The sequence below is a fragment of the Taudactylus pleione genome, unplaced genomic scaffold, assembly GCF_031769625.1.
Source record: "Taudactylus pleione unplaced genomic scaffold, aTauple2 ptg000556l, whole genome shotgun sequence".
Lineage (NCBI taxonomy): Eukaryota > Metazoa > Chordata > Amphibia > Anura > Myobatrachidae > Taudactylus > Taudactylus pleione.
This window is the reverse complement of record NW_028284958.1, coordinates 26,039,202-26,060,120: the sequence shown is the minus strand read 5'-3', so window position 1 is coordinate 26,060,120 and position 20,919 is coordinate 26,039,202. Positions and strand designations below refer to the sequence as shown.

The 20,919-nt window shown below is 45.1% G+C and overlaps 1 protein-coding gene across 1 annotated transcript in view; it reads left to right on the top strand.

Annotated features, from left to right (window-relative positions):
* Positions 1-9,091: 9,091 nt before the first annotated feature.
* The window catches only part of LOC148482006 (uncharacterized), a 66,358-nt gene continuing 54,530 nt past the window's right edge, over positions 9,092-20,919 (top strand). Inside the window, exons 1-5 of the mRNA XM_088452706.1 lie at positions 9,092-9,140; positions 11,355-11,424; positions 15,179-15,445; positions 15,908-15,932; positions 16,110-19,665. Coding sequence (XP_088308832.1) covers positions 11,382-11,424; positions 15,179-15,445; positions 15,908-15,932; positions 16,110-19,665 — 3,891 coding nt within the window. The 5' untranslated portion in view covers positions 9,092-9,140; positions 11,355-11,381. The remainder of the gene's footprint in view (positions 9,141-11,354; positions 11,425-15,178; positions 15,446-15,907; positions 15,933-16,109; positions 19,666-20,919) is intronic.

Below are 20,919 nucleotides of genomic sequence, written 5' to 3'. Positions count from 1 at the left end.
ATTGCTAGGCTCTTCAGGGAGACCAGGAGATTGTTACCATTTCAGGGAGTCTCCCTGACAATGAGGTAGAGTTGGCAAGTATACACACACAGTAATATATTTAGTAATAGTCTTTATCATGCTCTTTGATGCTTGTTGTATACAGTAGCTTTCCCCTCTAGAAATCCTGCATTTGACCCTGTGTATATATAAATAGACTAATAAAAAATAGATCTAGGCAGACAACATTTCATGAAATCTAACTTCTAGGCAGGTTCTAGCATTACAAAGTGTGTTACACTCTAGTGATTTTTCCTGACTTCTAATTAACCAGTCTGTAATTAGAGATTTTCTCACACAATTGACCTTCTTTGTTGCTACAACACTATTTTGTCACCATTCGATACCAGCTGGACTTTTCCTGACAGCAGAAAGAGGCTCCTATTGTACAGTATCTGGGGAACTTCAGGGTCTGTCACAGACTCGGGGTTTTTACTATGTGCATTCTTCAGACCAGAGCCCATCACCTCTATAATCTAATAGTCTTTATTATGTTACAATAATTTCATTTGTATATTGCAATACAATTATTGTCATTTCATCTAAATATTTGTTTAATTCATATATCTCACTTTTTAATAAACATATATATAAAGCGTACGTGTTAAGTTGATGTACAGTTAAATAATTCAAGAAGGTGTAAGACAATCATGAGGACGGGCGGTGGAGGGTGTGTAACTGCAGCCAAAGTACAGTAAGGGTGTGTCCCACAACATGTGTGCCACGCTGAAAACGAGAAAGTTGCCTGTGTACATGTATGGAGGACGATCACTTGGGGGTGCTCTATGCCCTAGTGCAAAATGTGAACTGATGATGATTATCAGCAGCGGCTTCTGATTGGCTGAATACCTCTGAGTTCCACCCACTTGTGCTAATCATGTAATGTGGATGCTGCTTATCATTACAGCAATATTAGCCATCAGTGTGCAGCAATAAAGCATATTTCCATTTGATATTTCAAAGGTGAATTTGACAGATGTGTGTATTTAAACTTAAATAAAACTTTCATTTTGTTTTTGAGTCTTAGTTATTATTACTAACACTGTCCAGTCAAGTACTACAATGTGTATGAATTGTGTACTGTACTTTTAACATTTACTAATATCACTCTGAAGCCAAACCTCTTGGCAGAAACCAGGACTATATACTAATGTACTCTCCAAGTGCAAAGCAGCCGTATACTGTACCCTTGCTAAGGTGGACACATCTTGTGTATATGACCATATCTGCAAGTTACGCTTAGTTCGCCTTTTTCTGGGGAGAAGTCTGCACTTTTGATTCAGATTCGGAAACTTTTTCCAATTCAGCCCGAGCCCTTAACTGTGCAGGAAGCCAGTGTCTTCATTTCACTTGTTTAACTTTGCAACACAAAATAATTGTAGTATTCTCGGGACTCCGGACAGGTAAGTATAATTATGGGTGCAGGGTGTTTGGTGTGGGCCCCCTAGGAAGAGCCAGCCATAGCCAAATTAGCGCCCTAGGCAAGAGTTTGGGTGGTGCCCCCCTCCCTGTAAGATCCTGAATAGGGGTTTGGCCAGCACAGCACGGTATAAGCACCCACCCTCACCCACCACTCCTATCCCAGCAGAGCACCCCTCTCCCAGCAGTTAGCACCACGGCACCCCAGCCCTCTCCCAGTTTCAAATTTACTTTACTTGAGCAGAACCTGCAGAGCCGTCCGACTCAAGGTACAGCAAGTCATGGGCGGTGGAACCGCTTTTCCCATCTCACTGGCAGGCCGCAGCAGTGTGTGATTATTGCTGGAGGTGGACCCCAGAGCCATGAGATATGACTTACTACTCCAAGCTCCGCAAAGGCCCATGGGGCAGCAGCCCTCTTGCAACCACTTTCTTATAGTCCTGAATGAGCCTCTGTCCATGCGTAGAAGCTCATTCTGAAAGTGTGATGCCTCAGAGTCGGCCCGACGCTAACCACTAGCCGCCGTCCAGGTGCTCCGCCCCAGCAAACTACTGCCAGGTGTTCCCTGCTCACTGTTTGCTGCTGCCAGGCCCGATCGGAACTATCAGCTGAGCTCTAATCGTGGATGCTACGCAGATGTAGCAGCTGCCAGAGTTTCTGCCCAGCCTGCGGCAGGTGCCAGGCCGTGCCTGTACCAAACCTCCACCGGCCCTAGGCAGGCTTGGATGCCCCTAGACATTCCAAATGCCCTAGGCATTTGCTTAGTTTGTCTATGCCTAGGGCCGGCTCTGCCCCTAGGACTCAGGGGCCCGTGTGCACAGCACACCCTGCACCTATTATAGATACGCAAGTGGCCTAATCAGGTATAAACTTCATTCACTAAAACACCTGGAATTGCAACCACATACAAAGTGTTTACTACAGGGGTGTTTCTAGACAGGAGGGGGCCCATGTACAGTCTCTGACATGGTCCCCCTCCTCTCCGCCCGGCGGCCAGCAGCGCACTGAGCTGTGTGCGGCCAGCGCGGAGTTATAGACTCTGGGCACTAGAGTGTGCCCAGAGTCTATAATGTATGCACAGGTCACCGGGAAAATGGCAGCAGCGGCCATTTTCCCTGTACTACGCATGCGCAAACAACGGGAAAATGGCCACCGTGGCCATTTTCCAGTCGTTTTACAGCACCGGACCCCTCACGCCGATGTGGGACTCTGGAGAGATGAGTAATATTATGGGTGCAGGGTGTGCATTGCGGGGCCTCCTTGGACCCAGGTGCCCGTGTTCCCCACACACCCTGCACCCATTATAGATACGCCCATGGTTTACTAGCTTAAGATGGGCAAAAGTATCATATATAACTGATTTACAGCATACTTTCCAGACAGTTACTCCACATTCTCACCCATGTTTTAAACCATTTATTCACTATGCATCAGACACATTTGCTTTTATAGCCTACTGTACATAAACTAAAGTTAGAAAACCTCTGTAATATAGCTGAAACAACTCAGGCTCATGTACAAACGTTATGCTTAAACAGGTACAGAAAGCATAATATATTCTGCATATATGCAGAGTTTCTGATTGCCTCCTCCTGGTGGGAGCAGCCAGGTTGGCACTGCAAGGGGCGTGGCGGCACAATGGTGGGCGATGTGAGGGTGTGGCAGCGCAATCGTGTCATTATGGCCCCCACTATACAATGCCAAGATTTCCGGCATTGTAAAGCAGGGGGCGGGGCTATGATGATGTGATTCAGTGCGAATTGCGTCATTCCCCCTGGACAGCCCACTTTCACTCATTGAGGGTGGCACGTGCATGTGCAGTAGATTCTGGCATTAAGCCAGAATCTACCGCGCTCTGTGCGCTGTTAGAGAGGAGGGGGCCCTAACGGAGGCTGCACGCGGGCCCCTTCCTCTCTTAAAACGCCCCTAAGCGATGGGCACCATCATCGTCCACTATTTGCACCAGTCCTTGACCTCCCATAAAGAATACGATTTTCTCAGGCTTATTTGCCTCTTTGTACCAGTCTGTGTATGCAATTGCACAAACTCACCCTTCTGTACACAGCCTACTTAAAAATGAGCTTGTCTCACCTATCTAGCCCTAAGCAGATGTAAGTGTCAGATCATTCTAAGCTGCATGGCCGTATATGTGAGTGCCCACTGTTCTAGGCAAGTGCAAAGAGAAATCACACAAGATATGCTATACTAGGGATGTGCGCTGACCCCCATATTTTGGTTTTGGATCTGTATCTCCTTCAAGGTTTTGGATCTGGATTTGGTTTTACAAAACCACCCTTGAGTGTTTTGGTTTCGGATCTGTATTTTTTTTTAAAATGATATAAACCAGTGGTTCCTAACCTGGGTGCCTTGGCACCCTGGGTACCTCAGGGCAATTGCAGGGGTGCCTCGAATTGGTGGTCCAGTACCAAATAAAATAATTTTTAGACAGTGTGATAGGCAAAACCAGTGCTAATGACTGCCAGTAAAAAATATATGTGGACAAAAAGAAGTGCAGCCCTGTAAACCACCACATAGCTGACCCTAAGGGTGACATACTGTATAAGCACAATATACTGTACTTCATTTTCTCAATAAGAAACTTTTGGCCCAGGGGTGCCTTGGAAAAAATGCTGATACTCTAGGGTGCTGTGATTTGAAAAAGTTTGGGAACCACTGATATAAACAGCTAAAACCACATAATTTGGGCTTGTCTTTGTTCCTACAGTAATATTAACCTTTATAACAATCATTTCCAGGCATTTTTAACCACCTCACAGCTCACAATATTGATTTCATTATTTTTCACCAATAGAGGCCAAAGGCTGCAGCCAGGGGCACAGAGAGGAGGGGGGAGTGGGTACTAATTACTCGGGCCTGGGCTTGCTGGAGGGGCCCAGCGGAGGCTCAGGTCCGGCACCGCTCCCCCATCTTGCATCACAGCAGCCCAGCACACTCTGCTGTGTGCTGGGTTGCACTGGGAGACTGCTCACGGCTGCTAAGAAGCATCCACAGCAGTCTCCTATGCCTGTGGGGGGAGTGATCAAGCTCATCACGCTCCCAACTGGTTATGCACCCGGCTGAGGAGGCTCACTGCGCCCCCCTCGCCCGTACGCAGCGCCTCTTTGCGGCACTGCAAAACTGTTTTGTTTTTTTTAATCTCTGGGGGCGTGGCACTCCTGCTGCAATTAGGCCACGCCTCCTTTTACCTGGCACGGCTCTTGGCGGGCCTGGCTGCTGCGAGCTGGCTGGCTAAAGTAAGCGACAGAGCAGTGGCACAAACGTACAACAGTTTAAAAAAATATAGGACATCTATGAAACATATCATAGAGAAAAGAAAAAAGCTGGCACTACCAATATTAAAACACCAATCAATGCTAAGGAAGATAAACCACTACTGCTGCCCCCACAAGGTGGATCTGGATATCCACCTATTAAAAATGAAAACCCAATGAAAAAGAAAGAAATCTGAGCGCTGACAGTGGCTGCTGGTTTAAAAAATATTAATAATTTTATTGCATATAACACAATTTAAACATTAATTCATCAAACATGAAAATACAGATGGATTTAATTAATTGGGCTTTTATTGTCACAATTTTAATGCACGGATCCGGCTCCACTAAAAATATAAAAATAAATATTAAGATATGGAATTCCCTCGAAAATTAATAAAAATCACTTAAACATACACATTGGAGTGAAACGAAGCGTGAATTAGAGTCATTAATCACAGCCAGCCAGCATGAATTAATTGCTGTTAGTATTGATATCCAGTCATGCCCAGTTAGTATGGAGTTAATGGGTGTAGAGAATAGAACACAGCTATTTCAACGCAGATTAGAGTGTTAGTATTGTAATGGGAAATGGATAATTGCTAAAATGAGTACATTACCATCCATCCATTTAGATAGGAAAAACGGGATGTGCTGCAGCAGTTAACCTCTACCCCAGTCCCAAGGGGAGGAAACTTATGCAATGGTCGTCTGCTCAAGGATTTATGTGGGTAACAACCAGATGCTTATTCCACTGTGTGCACCATGTGGTCTGGAGGTGCTTGTGTCCTCAGGCAGAGGGACCTCTACTCCTGGATCCTGGCACTTCTTGCCGCTTGTTTGGGCCCTCACAAAACATTTTTTGGAAAGACTACCATCAATTATTAAGGAAGAGGTTGATGATGAGGGTGTTGGTGGTGGAGATTGCATGTACTGTCCAAACTGCTGGTAGCTAATACTGGACCGCTTGTTATTAATTTACAAATTATTATAATTTTTTTAAATAAATTGCATGAACTCGCTGCAAATGATGTAACAGGGAGGTGGTGCCTAGATGGTTAACGTCCCTTCCTCTGCTAACTTTGGCTTTACAAATGGAACAGATGCCTTCACAACTGTTGTCAGAGTTTAGATTAAAATAATTCCACACACAAGACGTGGCTTTTCTGGCTTTCTTTTTATCATGAGCAAGAACTGCTGCCACTGCTGGCTGATTTACACAAACAATATCATCATCATTATCATCATCAACAACATCCTCATTAGCGTCAGATAGGACAGAGATTTTCCCCTCATCCTCCTTTTGCACTTCCTCCACACTATCATCCTGATTTGCTATTATTTCACCAACTAATACTAGCACAGCCGTCATGGCATCAGTGATCCGCTGTGCAACTGGGTGACAGCTGTTATACTTACTTCCTCTATCAAAGCATTGTTTAATAGTCAATTGTTTTTTTAAAATTACTACTAGTAGTAGTCTTCTTGGTTCCTTTCTGGGATGAAGATCCACCCCCAACAGCAGCAGCATCAGCAGCAACAGGTGTAGCACTCAAGGATCCTTCTGAGGAATCATGGATAGGAGAATAGTCAGTCATGCTTATGAAACTGGATGCAACAGGACTACTTCTGATCACGATTGAGGATGCTGATGATGCAGGTGTTGGTGGTGGAGATTGCAGCTGCTTGGATCTAACAGAGAGAAGCAGCTAGGTGGCGCTGGACTGATTGTTATGGTTTTAGCCAAAGTTTCTGAATTTTGCAAACACTTTGGAATTTGATGAATACGCTGCAAGTGATGTAACAGGGAGGAGGTTCCTAGATAGTTAAGGTCCTTACGTCTACTCACTTTTGCTTGGCAAACGTTACAGATGATTTGACAACTGTTGTCCGGATTTGGGTGGAAATAATTCCACACATGAGAAGTGGATTTTTTTGTCTTTTGCCCAGGCATGACAATGGGCTTTTTCATACCATGGGCAACAACTGTTGTCTGATGAACACAAACAACATCCTCGGCATCAACATTCTCATCATTAACATCCTCATCATCCTTGTTAGCGCCAACTACAGAAATATCCTTCTCATCCCCCTGGTGCAATTCCACAGCAGCTTTCTTGATTTCTACATCAGCATGTTGACTTGTGTTGCTCATCCCCACATTTGCAGAGGGCACACAAATGGTTGAAGGAGGATCCTCTTCAAGTACAGTATTAGAAAGGTCAGGCCCACACATGGCAACCACTGACACACTTGGACTCTCCTCGGGGATCTGTGACTTTTTTGAGCACACAGTTGGTTCATGTGCCCTAGGGTTTTTTTTATTTACACCTCTACAGGGAGAAGGGCTTACACCATCATAAGATGCAGAACCATAAATAATCATAAATCATAAATAAAGTCCAAGGCCTTATCCTTTCCTTGTCACTTCGTGTAGTAAATGGCATATTGCCAAGTTTTTGTTTCTCTGCAGCTAACTTAGCTTTTAATTTTTTTTCTTTAACACTGTAAAACATTGCTTGGTTGATTTTAAATGCCCTGACTTAAGCCCTTGGGCATCGGCGTTCGTAGATTATGTTGACGGCCTTGCATTGACATCATGACTGCTAGCAGCAGCTGCAAGACTGGTATGTGGTTCATGCTCTCCTCTCATTTGATCGTCCTCCATATCAACAAACTTACACTGTGGTCTGACCGTCAGTGTCACCGAACAACACTGGGGAAGAGCACCCGTGAACAAGGTAGCAGCCCCTTGATGAATAACACAGACAGCACCCTTTATTTATGGACAACAAAGCAACACTGATGAGTGCGGACAGACCACCTGCAGAGTCACAAATACATGGACGATAAATTGCGGTCTGGCCGGCAGTGTCACCAAACAATAATAGCGCAGCTAAGTTGCTAACACACACAAAAAAAAACAATCTTTTTTTATTTTTTGTGGATTGATATTAATTTTATTTCACTTTTATTTTATAACACTGGGGAAGAGCACCCCTGAACGAAGCAGCAGCCCACTGATGAACAACAGACAGCACCCCTTGTTTATGGACAACTAAGCAACCCTGGCGAATGCGGACAGACCACCTGCAGAGTCACAAATACGTGGACGATAAACTGTGGCAGTGTCACCGAACAATAATAGTGCAGCTAAGTTGCTAACGCACACACACACACACACACACACACACAAAAAGGCAAGAAATAAAAAGAGAACTTTTCTTTATTTTTACACTGGGGAAGAGCACCCCTTCTTCATGGACAACAAAGCACCCCTGCTGAGTGTGGACACACCACCTGCAGAGTTAAAAATACCTGGACGATAAACTGCGGCAGTGTCAACGAACAATAATAGTGCAGCTAAGTTGGTAACGCACACACACACACAAAAAAAGAAAGAAAAAGAGCACTTTTATTTTTTTTACACTGGGGACAAAAACACAGCAGCAGCCACAGATAATTGACTGGACAAGTGACAGAGCAGCTGCAGAACCTACTGAAGGAAGCCCCCTTATGGACAACACAGCAGCAGCCTTTAACCCAAGACCCTGAATGGACACACTGAGTGACTGACAGTGACTACACGTCTGCCAGCTTCTCTCTCCACAGACAGAGTGAAAATAGCGCCAATCGCGGGAACCTTTATATAATAAAAAACCTGCGAGAATCCGATAGCGCGAGGATGACGTTTTGCGATCCAAGTTAGGTGGGAGAACCCAAGCCGGTCTTGGATCCGACGCAGAATAGCAATGTTCGGGTGGGTCCGGTTCTCTGAGAACTGGACCCGCTCATCTCTAGCTATACTAACTGGTATAGCATCCGCTCTGCTTCAGCCGTAAGGTTCCTCCAGAACGGCCAGGCGATGGCACATTGTGACCAGTATGTTTGCATATTTTTCTTGTACCCCATAGAGGTGCGCAGAAAAATGAGTGAAGATTGTATAACAGATGGTAATGTGCACAGTCGGGCATCATGGTGTTGTCCAGCGGAACGCAGGCACATCACAGGGCTTAGAGTTCCCCCTATATGCTCACTCACTCTTACCTTCTAACTGCTCTCCATCTCCATATATATGTTTTTCTCCAACAGGAGCAAATATGTTTACTATAACTCTGTAAGAGAACATCTCATTGTGGAGTTACTGTACATAATATTACCCTAATCCAGTAACCTGAACCCAAGTTTCTTCTGGTTAATATGAGCTGAGGAGATAGCTACGTCCTTCAGGTGTCATCTCTTCCAGGCACTTCAAAGTGTATATTATTTATAACCACATAGTGAACAGGAGCTGTTACGACAGAGGGATATCTCCAGATGTATCTGAACCTCTAGCATCTACGGCAGCATGGCTTGACAAAGAAACATGTAATCAGCACCAGTGACAAATCTAGGCTGTCTTGGCAATAAGTGAGTACCCAGAACACTGAGTGATCCAGGGTCACTGGTTGGACTTATATAATTTAATAATAATTGAAATAATTTAGTTACATTAATTAGTATTCTTTCTTGTGAAATATGTATTGTATGTAAATGTACAGTATTTGATACTAGATTGCAGAGGTTAGATGGTAGTAGTAGCAGTAATAAGTACTTTTTGTTGGTGAAATGTTTTGTGGGCTGGAATTAGAGGGATTAAATTATATATATATTTTTTTTTTTTATTATTTTTTTTTATTAAAGTCAGTCATTGGTGAATTGTTAGGGCTATTCCCAAATGTCCCATCTAATTTTCAGGAACAGTCCCATCATTTGATTTGTCCCTATAAGCATTTTCCCTGATTGCTCAGACTGCCCAGCTGCACAGTGCCACTTCTATTCTCTCTTTATACTGGGTGCAGATCTGTAAGTGACTGAAAATATTTATGTTTTATTTTGTTTGTTTTTTTATTATTATTCTTTTTACATGCAAAAAGAAAAACGGGTTTTTCCATTGCTAAAAAATAAATATACCACTGGGTGCCAGAGGAAAGGATGTCATAGTAGGGGCATGGTGCCAGGGAAATGGATAGGGTATGAGAGGACTGTGAGAGGGAGCCAGGCAGGGAACATGGTTCCTGGAAAGAGGGGAAGGGGCAGAGGACAGTGGAGAGAGTGTCAGGGGTCAGGACCCCATGGGAGAGAGGCCCATTTGAGAGTAGATAGAATATAAGGAAATAGGTGTCATCTGTTAGAATGGACGCATCTCCCATTTTCCAGCAGAATGGGCATGCGTCTGAATTGAAAAATATGGTGTGCACAAAATTTTGCCTCTAACTCTCACCTTTACATCAGGTTCCTGCAATTTGTCACACATACCCTGTAATATAGCACACATCTTTGGAAACAGATCCCCTGTAACAGCACACAACCTCTCTAAATGGGGCACACATTTCTAGTAATTCTGCACACTGCCTTAGACACATAGCCCCTGTGATACAAATCACTTCCTTGTGCACACAGCCTCTCATGTAACCAACAGTGTGCTGGAGAGTGTTACCTATTATCCATACTTACTGACTTTGAGGAAGTGCTTTCCGGGAGCAGCCCGGAGAGCTGCTGCAGCAGGCCGGTAAGGGGGCGGAGCCAGACGGTTGCCATTATTATGCCCCACCCCTTTCCTAGAAATGTCTACGATTTGCGCGAAGGGTTAAATAATGCAAACTGTGCCGTTTAGCCCCGCCCCCTCCTTGCGGACCCACAAATTCCTCATTAAATCTCCCCATCCTGCCCGCTTCACTAGGAAGTGGGCAGGATGCAGGAGATCTGCCTTCACTACCGGGGGTGCGGGGGGCTACCCAAAAAATCGGGAGCCTCCACGACTTCCGGAGTGTAGGCAAGTATGTTATTATCTTGTAGCACACATCTTTATACTTCTCTTCCCACTTTTCCTCTATGGTGGGATGAGAGTGATGACATCATCACAGGCTTGCCTACCCTCCCGATTTGGTCGTGAACCTCTCGAATATCGGGTGCCGCTCCCGACCCCCCGGAAAGGCAGGCAAGCTTCCTGGCTGCCGTCTGCACCCCCGTCCACTAATAGAAATCCCTGCAGCGGCGGGGGGCGATGAAGGGATTCGCGCTGAATTCGCGCGTCATCATGGCCCCGCCCCCTGCTTCACAATGCCATTAATTTTGGCATTGTGAAGAGGGGGCGGGGCCACGATGACATGATCGTGCGCCCCCGCCCCCGGCTCCGCCTCCAAACCGGCATCAGTGTCTGGCCACGCCCCCCACCGTATGCAGGCATTCAGCTCCTTCCCGGAAAGAGGGATCTGAATATCGGCAAGTATGCATCATCACTGTGTTATGCTCACCTGGCCCAGACTCAGGGAGAGTGCTATACTCTTCAGGGAGATCACCACTATATCAGGGGGTCTGCCTGACATTCAGGCAGAGTTGGCAAGTATGACTTAAAATTCTGCTTCTTATTTGCAAAGCTCTCTAGAATGCTGCACCTTCCTGCATTTCTAGTCCCTTTATCCCTTCATAATAACTCGCTGAAGTCAAGGCCATGTGCCTGTCATCTTCTCTTCCACCTCCAAGACTTCTCCCTATACACTGGCAGACACACTTTGCTAATTTTTACATGATACCTGAGCATACATTTTCAGTACCCTTTTAATTATCTATTGTCTTTAAAAGGAATTCCCAAAACGGCCAATAAATCAAATGGAGCAAGTGGTGTCCCTACTTCTCCTGGGACTTTTGTCAGGTGAGTACATTTTCTTTCAATCCAAATCTAGTTACCAAAAATAAATATGGGGCGATACAAATACGAAAACAAGTGGGTCTACTTTTTAACAATGCCATCTACACAACAGGTGTAGAGATGATATTATTTACTATTGTAGTTGTACATTTTACCCCCCAGTCTATATCTAACTAGGAAGTGTTGGAACCTGACCAAGTGATTAACCCGCCAATGACCATCCCTATCATGACACTGTATATATAAACTAAGGGGTTGATTCTGGGTTGGGAGCAAAGCAAAAAAAAAAAAAAAGCAACTTTGCACCTTTGTAAAACCAGCAGGTGGGGCAGATATAAAATGCGCAGAGAGATTTAGGGGCAGATTCAATTAGCCGCAGGATTTACCCCGCGACTAATTACCGGCCTAAATTCCCGCGGCGTGGGGAAAAGCTATTCAATTAAATAGCTTTCTTCCCGCACCGTAAAATCGGAACTCACGCGCGGAAACACACCGATTCCGTGTAAACTGCGGAATCAATGTGTTTTTTCCTCGCGCGCGAGGTCGATTGGGTCATTTGGACACGGCTTTTACATCGCACCTAGATGAGGTGCGAGCTAAAAGTCCGACAGCGGGGACTCCCCGCTAATTGAATAGGTCCAGCGCGGCAATTAGCCACGGGGTAAATCCTGCAGCTAATTGAATCTGCTCCTTAGATTTGGGAGGGGTGTTTCCAAACTGAAATCTAAAGTGCAGTGTAAAAATAAAGTTGTCTAGCATTTGTGGGCTACATGCAAAAACAGCCAGTACTTACCCAGCATGCGAAATAAATGTATATACCCCCCCCCCCTTGATTGCAAAATGGTTTGTTCCGGATACAAAGTAACTTGCTTGTTTTGCTTTGCTCCCAACTCAGAACCAGACCCTATTTGCCTGTTTTGTATGTATTTTTTGCAGTATGTAACAGATAGTCCTAAAAGTGAAGCTAATGCACACTAATAAAATAACATGTCCCAAAAATTGAATCTGCGGACATTCAAAAAGATGTGGTCTTTTAGTAATTAACTTTTCCAACTTAGGGCAGGGGCGTATCTATAATGGGTGCAGGGTGTGCTGGGCAAACGGGCCCCTGGGTCCAGGGGGGGCCTGCACCGCACACCCTGCACCCATAGTATTACTTACCTCTCTGGAGTCCCACATCGGAGTGGGGGTCCGGCGCTGTAAAAACGACTGGAAAATGGCCACCGCTGCCATTTTCACGTCTTTTGCGCATGAGCAGTACAGGGAAAATGGCCGCTGCGGGCATTTTCCCAGTAACCTGTGCATACTCTATAGACTCTGGGCGCACTCTAGTGCCCAGAGTCTATAACTCCGGCGCTGGCCGCGCACAACTTAGTGCGCTGCCTGCCGCCGGGCAGAGAGGAGGGGGCCCGTGTCGGAGACTGCACACGGGCCTCCTCCTCTCTAGAAACTCCCCTGACTTAGGGGTATATTCAATTAGCCAAGAAAACTCCAGTACTTTTCGCATGCCAGACTTATCACCGACATCGCTGGTTTTCCATGCGGAAAAGTATTGTGCTTGTCCCCACTTATTCAGTTCCAAATCAGCTGAAACGGAACCCAGCGAATTAGAAACCAGCGAAAAGTCCTGTCAGATTTGGGGAAATCAGCCTGACACCCCCAAAAGATGCACTGAAATTGGGGACCCGCTTATCCCCATATTCAATTAGAAATCGTCGAAAATGGCACCCGGCGAAACGCAAACAGGCGAAAAGTCCTGTCAGATTTGGGGAAATCAGCCTCACCCCCCCCCCAAATGATGCACTAAGATTGGGGATCAATGTAGATGCCCTCGAATAGCCCTGCTGAAGCTATTTGGGGTACTTAAATGCTCTCATTAGCTGCTAATTAGCGTCTTTGCACAAGTGGTGAAGAATAGCATTTCGTTGTTTTTTTTTGCAGAAAATAAGTAGTCTCAGCAAATTTGGGGTACATGACAATGGGTGCTAGCATATTTTGAAGTTGCTAAAGTGAAGTTTAAAAAACGTAAAAAATCCACCTGCCGCAAACACCTGCAATCTTAAAAACACCTGGGCCATACTTGGGGACACCCCTGGAGTTTATTTCGCTAGTTTTTAAGTTCGTCCCCCAACTTTGGGGTTTTTTTCTCCCCCAAAATGAAGTACTTTTTTGGATGTTCTTTAGTTTTTTTTAAACTTTTTTTTGACACAGATTACCTTTGGGGGGCTGTCCCAAGGGTGGGTGGTTTCCGCAAATTTGCACCCCAAAACCCCAATTCTGCACTTTTTTTCGACAGCTTTCATAGGCAAATCTTTTTTGCCTATTCCAATGTATTGACTTTCCGCACTGGCGAAAAGTCTTTGGAATTGAATATGGAGATAAGTTTTCACCTGGCGAATTGACGTCACCGGCGAAAACTTTTCACCGAAAACGGCTTATCGCGGCTAATTGATTATGCCCCTTAGTAAGCAGACGGCTTCACAGTACTTGTTGAAACAGTGTTGTGACTGCCAACGTGAAGACAAGTCAGGGGTGTAGATAAAAAAAATAGCAAATTGTTATAGTAATGCTTGGTACACATTAGGACGATGGATCAGTCAGTAGACCGATCCGTCTTCCGAGCGGCCAATGTGTGAGCTATATACACTTACGGATCGGCCGCTCTATATTTCTGGCCTGATATCACAATTGGGTGGGCATTTAAATTTACCGCCAATATGTGATGTCAGTGTCGGCATGTCGCCTGTACACCCGTGCTGATGCACTGATATATCTACATGATATTTCGGCATCGGTTGTGCTGCCGGTCGACCTGATATGTCTGTGAACTACATCGTTTACAGACATATCGGGTGTACACACCTGCCAGTGCACATGCAATATATCGTTCATCAATGAAAACGAACGATATATCATCAAGTGTGTGCAAAGCATCAGGCTCAGAAGGTTGTATGAATAAAATATAAATACTGACTGGATGTTGGAATAGGTTGCACATGTGTAGCACATGACATTTCCTCTGAGTGGGCAGACACCTGTGCATGCACCAAGCTATAAAAACTGAGCAATTAATCCCCAAACTGCACCCCAACCCCCAACCCTTAGAATTCTCTTCAAATGCAGGAAACTATGGGCCTGATTCAGACCCACTTGCAAGCGGCTGTCCGCTCGCAAGTGGGTCAATGTTGTGCACTGCGCATGCGCACGACGGCGGGAGCTCCGTCGTGCGCATGCGCCAGACGCGACGAGCAAAGGAAAGTCCTTCGCTCGTTGTGTCTGATCAAAGGGGGCGTGCTGTCGATGTTGATTGACAGCACGCCCCCTTTGGTGGGCGTGCCGGGGGCGTGCCTCCCTGACGGGGGCGTTCCCAAGGGAACGCCTACCGTCAGAAGCCGGCCCCACTGACATCACTAGTGATGTCAGTGGGAGTGATTTTGGCTCTGATAGAGCCAAAATCACTCCGGGCCTTGCGGTTGAAAACCTCAACCGCAGGCTCCGGCTCGCAGTTTCGATGGTCGCGATGGTCACGACCATCGCGGCCATCAAACTGCACGCTTGTATAGGCTGTGGGTGGTGACCCACAGCTATACGAGCGTCAAGGAGGACGCTCCAGAATTATGGAGGGCGGCCCTCATTCAGAGCGTGCGCTCTGCTCAGAGCGTACGGCTCTGAATGAGGGCCTATGTCCTAAATATTTCCTTACGTATATTAGCTGATCATGACCAGCTATATATCAATTTCTTGTTTCTCTTTCAAGGTCTCGTCATATACTCAGAGCCATCCTATACAGGTTTTCCATTTGCTTCTGTGGCACCAGCGTGGCCTCCACGTACTGCTAAGGACTTGGTTCTACTCTTACAAGGGGTAGATCCTTCCTGCTCTGGTCAGACAACCACTCCATCTGTAGCACTTGAAAGGTGGCGACACCTTCTTGGGTTCCTGCCCCAGCTCATTGTGGGTGGAAGTTCCAGAGGCCGGCTCATTGGAGCTTTGAAGACATTCTTGAATGCTAGCAGCTCCCAAGGTAAGAAGCTTAGTGAAATGACTGGAGAAGAAGAGACAGTACAACGGGTGGGTAGGACTTATAACAGTTAAAGAGAGACGGTCATTGTCTACAGTGTAATGAAGCATTATATTGGTTATTCATGAGTGAGTCATATGTGCAGGCCTGGATTAACTCCTTCCAATCTACTGGGGCATTGTCTAAGTCACTTCCTCCACCTCGTTGTAACAAAGCTCCATACTGACAAGCATCAGCAAGTTTTACCTTGTATTAAAATAAATATATATATAAAAATAAATATATATATTCCAACTTGAATTAAAGCTGGTAGATTTTATATTGACAATACGAAAACATGATGGGAAAAAAAATTCAACTTGCTTCAATTTGGCCAGGTAAATCCAGGCCTTCCTGTGTAATGGTTGATGTCTAGAGAATGATGATCACACTTCATCTCAAATATCTTGTGTTCCTCTCTTGCAGGAGATCTGAAGCATCTTCTGTTATGGTGAATAACTCTTGTACAATTGTGTGCTTTGTGCAACTTTATCACTCTTTATGATTTCTTCCTGTGATGTCAAATCATACTTCACATAACCTGATTATTAATGTATGTTTTCTCTCTTTCTATCGGCTATATAAATCAACCTAGCTTTTTGCTTGTCATCACTTTGTCTCATTACAGGGGGATTTCTCAGAATCTGAGCTGGGGTTTTCTGGACTTGCCACTGGTTACTCCTCTATCTGCAAATTCCCAGATCCTTAGTGTGTCCCTAAAAGCAGATCTTCCGACTTTCCTACAAACCTGCTCTGGACGCTTGCTTCCTGCATTGAAGAGCACATGTAAATCTGTGTATGACTCCATCAGTGGCAGCCTTCAGTCAGCATGCTTGCTGCTCACATCTGCTACTTGGACAGCCCAAAACAACACCCAGCTCTGTAGCTTTTTATTCTCATTCCTTTCTGATCTTCTAACTGACCCATGCAATGCCAAGGCAGTCAGAACTGTGAGATCTTTGGCTGTCAGCTGTACATATGCCACGTGGTATAATTCAAACACAGTGTCTTCATCTGAAGTGTCCACATGTAGCGAGAGTGACAAACAAGGGTTTATACACTCAGTTTGTGGGGATCAGGAGCTTCTAAATCAGCTTGCCGCTATTCCAGAAAATAATTGGTTGCAAGGATTCTGTGCTTACAACACAAACCCTGAGAACATGTGTCAATACCAGTCTTGGGTGGGTAGTGCTGTCTCTGCTTTTTCTGTGGCATATTGTTGGCTATATGACCAGGATCAGTTTATACTATTTCTCTGTACAAATCCAAGTCTATTGAATCAGCTGCTACAAAGTCAGGACAACCAATGGCTTGATCCAACCTGTGCAACTGTGTCCCCCACAAATACAGTCAATCCTACTACCATACAGGATCTCTGCAACTATCATCAGTGGCAACTAGAAGGAATGAATCCTTTCTCAATAGCCTTCTGTGCAGAAACAGACAAAGATGAGTTAAAAACCTATGCATGTAACTCTGCAGGGGTACTGCAACAACTGCTCATCTATGAGTCCAGTTCCTGGGTAGCTGAGCTATGTGGTAGTGTTACATCAGTGGCTTCAGATAATAACTGTAACTACTCAACGTGGCAGCATATCGATAACAGCAATCGGTCAGTATTAACTGTGGCTTCACCGGAAGTTGCACACTGCAGCCAGGTAGATGGTGAACAGTTTGTGTTGTCTGTTTGTTACAATCTGAGTCTCTTGCTCAGTCTGACTAAAGACACAAACAACAGTTGGGTGTTGCAGTTCTGTACTGACCACATATGTAACTACACAACGTGGAACTTGAGAACACCTGAGCCTAAATCTGTGCAGTTCTGCTCTCAGTTTGACCAGAAACAGCTCAGAATATATCTCTGTAGCCACCAAGATACCCACCAACAGGCTGAGCTGAATGTAACCTCGAATCTATCCTGTCCTGGGAATAACACAAATACAACAGTCTGCAGTATCAGTGTCTGGACTTTGGCTGCGATTAACTCATCCATGTTGGGTTACTGTGCAGTTCAGGATGCTTTCCACTTTCACCAATACATCTGCGGGAATTCCTCCCTGGTAACACAGCTCACCAATAACACAGAGAATGTCTGGATACAAGTGTTTTGCTATGGGAATGTCAGCAGCAACATCTTCAGCTGCAGCGATACTGTCTTCAACTTTTTTTCTTCAACCTGTTCGAATTGTAACAAAGCAGAGCTAAATAACATGGCCCTGTCCATTTGTGCTGGCCAGGATCTCAGTCAGGTTTGGGATCTCTTCTGGAACTCCTCAACATTTATCAACAAGTTTATTGTGTGGAATTTCTGTGACTATTCCTCCTGGGGGTTACAGAGTCCTCCACCATTTCTGGTGTCGTACTGTTGGAATTTCGACAATATAAACTTCTCAGAATTTGTATGCAGTAATTTTGAGCTGTATGATCAGCTGTCAGTAGATAACACCTTTGTACAGGTGTCTCCAAGTTGTCTAGCAAACAAGACATGTCGTTATTCTGCATGGGATCTAACAACTCTACAGAATTCCTCATTACAATATTGCGCTCAGTGGGATGCCCAGAATTTCACACAGAATATCTGCACAAACAGCAGCATTATTTCATTCGTAACTGAAAACCAAAACATGTCATGGGTCAGAGCATGGTGTATTGGCTCCAGTCCACCATCTGAGGAATCAGACACCTGTGCTTACACAAAGTGGCTTCCAGGTACACAATGGTGGTTGGGACGTGTAGATTTCCCCACAGTGTATTATTGCAGTACGAATGATACAGCTAACTTCATGATGAGTGTGTGCAATAATTCCAGGATCCTGAGTGGCATCAGTGAAGGTTTAGCCCTTACATGGACCTTCAGCTTCTGCTACAAACTATCTGATCCTAATGTTCTATCACAAATACTGGTAAGGGATGTCTGTGACTACTCACCTACTACTGCTCTCACTCCATTACTGGTGGAATTCTGCTGGTTGCATGACCAACGGAACTTCTCTTATCACCTTTGCTCCAATTCTTCACTCTATAAGTTAATTAAGTCACAGCCACAAAACTTCTGGCTAAATCTAGGTTGTTCACCCATTATTCCTGTATCCCCAACCAGTATGTTAAATGTCTCCCTTGTTCAGTGTCATTACCAGCAATCCGATTCATCCCATTGGGACATTTCCTCAATAAAATATTGTGCCGAGTATGACCAGAAAAACTTCCTGATGGCCTTTTGTAATGCAACAGTGTCCCCCCAACAGATAAATGGTAGATGTTCATGGGGCGATAATCTCTGCTCTTACAACAGTTGGCATGGGACCTATATTCACCCAATAGTGGTGAAGACTTGCTGGGCAATGGACCAGTTGAACTTTATCACAGGTGTGTGCATGGATTCAATACTTCTGACTGCATTATTGATAGACTCTACAAACTCATGGCTCAGACCTCTATGTGGAATTCAAAATGAAGACCAAATTGGTGAGTTGGTTAAAGCTGTGTGCAATTACAGGCAGTGGGGGCCGCTACAGTCTGTGCCTGGCACCATAATAGCATTATGCCAGACATACGATCAGGTTCTTTACCTGCACAGCATCTGTGACAGCCAACAGGGGGCGGTTTGCAATGACTCAATTCCACCATGGTGGAATCAAACTCAAAACTGTGATTATGCCAGTTGGGAAAATGGCTCCACTACTTCGGACACGATTGTGATGTGTTGGGTACAAGGGAAAGAAAATTTCACTGCTAATGTATGTGCACAGCTGAACCTGCTGTCTAAGCTCTCCAACGATTCAAGGACCTCATGGGTAGTCCACACCTGTTCCATTACCAATACACTCAATGAGTCTGTTACCTGCCTTTTCGAGAACTATAAGCAGCAACTTCAGTGGAATTGCAGTGTTGATCTGAGCTTGGTGTGCCCAGGATATGGGCTCACAGTATTCAGTTTCCTGCCCCTCGGTGTCTGCTACCTACAGAATGCCGGCCTCACCCTGCCGACTCCTGGTATCACTGCACTATACACACAAGTCGTGGACACCACTGTGATTCTCCTACTTTTCCTAGAAGAGATGCAAATCCTGTCTTTATCCAGCACATATTTAATCCGAGTTCAGGCTCTGTATTCTGTGCTGAACTTCATCATCAAAGAAACATTCTACAGTGAGCAGAAGACAGAATTCCTACAGACATTTGGCGTAAGTGCAATAATTTCATTTAGTAATAATAAAGTTTATTATTATTAGGAGGGAACTGGACAGATCAATAGAACAGGAAAGGGGTGAGCTTGGACAGCACACTCTAATTTTAAACATAATAAGAGGTGCTACCATGCTGAGACATGTAGTACCATGCAGGAAAAAAAATACAGGTGCACACTCAGTCTAAGCACTAAGGCCCTCATTCAGAGTCGATCGCTAGATACAAGCGGTTGCTCTGAATAAGGGCGGCCGCTTGTGATGTGAAGTGCGGCCTCCTGGTCACTAGCTAAGCTGTGGGTTACCACCCACAGCTCTAGCGAGCAACCAGGTTGATGGTCGCGATTGTCAGGACCATCGCCACCATCGGGGCTTGCCTCGAGACCCTAAGGTTGTGTTTCGGCAAGTGCAAGCCCCAGGGAGCTTCCTGCTCTGATCGAGCAGGAAGCTCCCCACTGACATCATTGCTGATGTCAGTGGGGCCGCCCCTAAACGGCAAGCGTTCCGTCGGGAACACCTCCGTTTGTCACCCCCCCTGCCCGCCTCCCAAATGGGGCGAGCTGTCAATCATCATCGACAGCTTGCCCCCTTTGGTGCGAGATCCATAGCGACGGAGCGCCCGTCACTAGCCGGGTCTCGCGCATGCGTACGTCGGAGCTGGCTGAATAAGGCCCTAAGTGCTTTGCTGTCTACACATTAGTATGGGCACTATTATGGCAAGTCCTTGATAAAGTGATATAATGTGTTAGTGTTGGTGACGTTAGGGACCTATCTGATGGGGTTCACTGTGACGTGGTGGATGGGTATGCATTTCTGGCCAAACATGCTAAGAACTCTGCATGTTAATTGTAGAGTTTATCAAAATGATTTTGACTATCAGTATTCTTAGTGCTTAGAGTGTGCACCTACATTTTTTCCCTGCATAGACCAATAGAACAGGTAAGATTTTGTAATGTCAGATTTGGCATAGGCTTAAAAACCAATTACGTCAGAAATACTGAATTGCATGCTGGAGAGCCAAAAGCTGTTTACATCTGGTTATTAATTATACTGTGTGTCAATTTTGTCTTTAGAAGCTACATTTTGTATAGCAAATTCAATGAACAGTCAGTAGGCCAAGTATGCACACTTTTGAAACCACCGTTTATGTTTGTGCTTTGCAATATCCTACCTTAATATACATTAAGGTAGAGCTTTTCAAACTTTTAAATGAAAAACTGGTACAGATATGTGGCTGTAAGTTTGTTTAGAGCA